At 59.6% G+C, this 3741-nt stretch overlaps 1 protein-coding gene across 1 annotated transcript; it reads right to left on the bottom strand.

Moving 5' to 3' along the window:
• Positions 1–423: 423 nt before the first annotated feature.
• LOC120881719 (PI-PLC X domain-containing protein 1-like) lies at positions 424–3493 on the bottom strand. The gene is made up of 3 exons (XM_040265370.1): positions 3410–3493; positions 1470–1657; positions 424–658 (listed from the first exon to the last, which is right to left on the bottom strand). Exons 1-3 carry the CDS (start codon positions 3491–3493, stop codon positions 424–426), a joined length of 507 nt encoding a protein of 168 aa, XP_040121304.1.
• Positions 3494–3741: the final 248 nt, after the last annotated feature.

The following is a 3741-nucleotide window of genomic DNA, read 5'->3' as shown; positions in this document are numbered from 1 at the left end:
CCCTTCCCACCTGAGGGTCATCATCTGCTAACCTCAGTGCCCAGGAGGAGGGGGCACCCCAGCCTCTCGCATGGGGAAGCCACAGACCCGAGAACCAGGTGTGTCTCCCTGAGGATGTGACTGTACAAATCACGCACTCACCCTTAATCATCACCTCACACCCTGCATTTGCCGAGAGACACACGGAGGACCGAGGAGACCAGGGGCCCTGCCACCGGGCCCCACCTCGGCAGTCACCCACATTCAGTGGACGTGTGGACGGATGACGAGCCCCACAAGACAGGGCTGAGATTAGCCTCCGCAATGCCCAGCTCCTCAACGTGCCGAATAGCAGCCCCAAGGCGGCTTCTGGTTCAGGCCGGTGATGTCAGAGGATGTGACTGAGATGCAGCCTCCGTGATACCCAGCTCCACACGCGCACAGTCAGCCCCCAAGCAGCTTCCGGTTCAACCTGATGACGTCACCAATAAACCGGTCGGCCCAGATGAAGTCTCCTGCAATGGTGTTGGTACGGCTGGTGGACAACCTCGGGCACTGGCCCTGCACCCATGGGCAAAGGTAGGGGAGCCCGCACTGGGTCAGCTTCTCCAGAGACCAGGCCAGGTGGATGCAGACAAACTCCAGGTTCTCTGTGAGGTTGATGCCGGCCACCAACAGCCTGCCTGGGACAAGAGAGGGGCTGCTGTTCATGGTGCCAGCTGTGGGGTCAGCCGTCTACGTGTGCAGTCACTAACCCACGAAATGTGGCCAACCAAACCGTGTGGTCACCGACTCACATGGTCACCAACCAGGGGGTCACTACCCCATGCAGTGATCCCTCCACTGGCCACCAACCCCTGTGGGCACCCACCCATGGGGTCACTAACCTGTGAGGTCATGTGCTCACGTCTCCACATGATTACCCACTCATACCGTCACCTGCCCATGTGGTCACCCACTCACCGGGTCAGCAACTCACATGGTAACCCACCCTGCAGTCAGCAACTCAAACCAGTCACCCACCCACACTGTCACCCACCTATGCGACCCCTAACCCATGGGGTCACCTGCCCATGCAGTCACCAAGCTGTGCCATCACCCACCCAGACTCTGGCCTCCGCAGAGGTCAGAAATTCAGATGTTCGACAGAGACCGAAGTTCGGACAGCAGGGGCTCACAGGGGTGTTGACTCATGAATTTCTCCTGTTACAGAAGGCAGGTGGGCTGGAAAGTGACCCCAAAGATGTCCACGTCCTGGCCCCGTGTGGTGGACACAATAATGTCCACACGGATGTCCACGTCCTGTCTACATCCTGACTCACTGTGGTGGACACAGTAACGTCCCCAAGGATGTCCATGCCCTGGTCCCCATGTGGTGAACAGAATAACGTCCCCTAATACGTCCTGTTCCATTTCTCCACTTGAACCCAAAGCCAGCCCCATGCGCTAGGACATGCGTGTGACCAGGTGTCCCGGTTTGAAGGCGGCACTCCCCTGGGTGGCTGCAGCGCTTCATGTGCTCCAGGTAGTGGACGAGGTCTTGGGGCTTCACCTGGTTCCCCTTCCAGTAGGGGATACCGGGCCACAGTTCGGCATGCTGACTCATGGATGCCTCGTCCTTGTACGACAGGATGACCTGCTGGCCCTGGGACCACAGCTGGTGCAGAGTCGGCACCTCCTGGGGGGAGAATCATCCGGGTCCCTGTGAGACATGAGCACAGGGGTTACTGGGGTGCCTTGTGACACAATGTGTCAGTTATTGGGGGTGTCCGAGAAGCTACAGTGATGTGTGGATTATTAGGGTGTCTGTGAGCAGTGATGGGCTGGTTATTGGGTTCTCTGTGAGAAGAGACAGTCATGGGTGGGTTGTTGGCATGTCTGAGTAGAGATACTAGTGGGCAGATTACTGGGATGTCTGAGTGGAGACGGTGATGGGTGGGTTATTGGGGTGTCTTGAGCAGTGATTGGTAGACTTATGGGGTGTTTGAGTGGAGACAGTGGTGGGTAGATTACTTGGGTGTCTTGAGCAGTGATGAGTCTATTATTGGGGTGCCTGAGTGGAAACAGAGGTGGATGGATTCTTGGGGTTTCTGATAGGAAATGGCATGGGGATTACTGGGACATCATGAGGTGTGATTGATGGGTTTTGCCTATGTTCTGCTCTAGGACTGCGACAATGCTGTATATTGTCACCCAGTGTGAGGCTGGTCTGCCCTCGGCGAGCATTGCCCAGACTTGCCTAGCTGCTAGGGTTACTGCCCAGGAAGGAGCAGGCTGTGGGAGGCTGGGAGATGGCACTGGAGCCTTCCTGACCTGAGCTCCACTCCTGCCTTGTATTTCCACCTAGGCCCCAGTACTACTTGGGGAGGGTTAGGGGCCGATGGGTTCAACACTGCCAAGGGCTCCAGCAGTGAGAGCTCTGTCTGAGGGAAGGGAAGGGCAACTGTATGGCTTCTCCAGCTGTTGCTTGGCCTCACAGACTCAGCGGCGCATGGAGAGCACCAGGCTCCCAGGGCCCCTGGGTGGGGTAGGCAGCCCCACATCCGGAGGCTGACTCCATGGGCGCCCAGCAAGTCCTGATAGATGTAGGTTCCCTAGCACTCTCATACCCAGCAGAGACACTTGCAGCTGCTTTGGGCCTGCCCCTGCGTGTCTGGGCTCCCGCCCACTGCCCCAGCTCAGGGGAACCAGCCCCTGAGTGAAGACCTCCAGGAGACGCGTGGCGCCCCCGCCTGGAAGCCGAGTGCACAGCCTGTGGGGAAGCGAGCCTCCTGGGGGAAGACGAGGCAGGTGAGCCGCGTGCGTCTGCAAGCCCCGGTTGGGAAGGCCTGAGTAAGCCTCCAGAACGGCAGAGCTCCAGTTCTGCTCAGAGGCCCAATCAGGGAGAGTCCCTTATGCGAGGCTGCTCTGCCCTGGGCGAGTATTGCCCAGACTTGCCTAGCTGCTAGGGTTACTCCCTGGAAGGAGCAGGCTGTGCGAGGCTGGGAGAAGTCACTGGTGCCTCCCTGGCCTCAGCACCGCTCCTGCCTTGCCTTTCCACCAAGGCGCCAGTACTACTTGGGGAGGTGATAGGCGCCGGTGGATTCCACACTGCCAAGGTCTCCGGCAGTGAGAGCTCTGTCAGACGGAAGGGAAGGGCAACTGGATGGCTTCTCCAGCTGTTGCTTGGCTGCACAGACTCAGCGCCACACGGAGAACACCAGGCTCCCAGGGTCCCTGGGTGGGGTAGGCAGCCCCACATCCGGAGGTTGACTCCGTGGCCGCCCAGGAAGTCCTGACAGACGTAGGTTCCCTAGCGCTCTCTTACCCAGCATAGACAGGTACAGGTGGTTTGGGCCTGCCCCTGCATGTCTGTGCTCCCGCCCACAGCCCCAGCCGAGGGGAAGCAGCGTCTGAGCCAAGACCTCCAGGAAACGCGTGGAGCCCCCGCCTGGAAGCCGAGTGCACAGCCTGTGGGGAAGCAAGCCTCCTGGGGGAAGACGAGGCAGCCCAGCTGCATGCGTCTGCAAGCCATGGTTGGGAAGGCCCGGGTGCGCCTCCAGAACTGCAGAGCTCCAGCTCTGTTCAGAGTGCCGATCGGGCAGAGTTCCTTGAGCGAGGCTGCTCTGCCTGGGCGAGCCTTGTCCAGAATTGCCTAGCTGCTAGGGTTACTGCCCAGGAAGGAACAGGCTGCGCGAGGCTTAGAGACATACCTGGCACCTTCCTGGCCGCAGCTCCGCTCCTGCCTTGCCTTTCCACCTAGGCCCCAGTACTACTTGGGGA

Source organism: Oryx dammah, unplaced genomic scaffold, assembly GCF_014754425.2.
Source record: "Oryx dammah isolate SB20612 unplaced genomic scaffold, SCBI_Odam_1.1 HiC_scaffold_23, whole genome shotgun sequence".
NCBI lineage: Eukaryota > Metazoa > Chordata > Mammalia > Artiodactyla > Bovidae > Oryx > Oryx dammah.
Note: the sequence above shows the minus strand (reverse complement) of the source record. Positions and strands in the feature narration are given on the sequence as shown.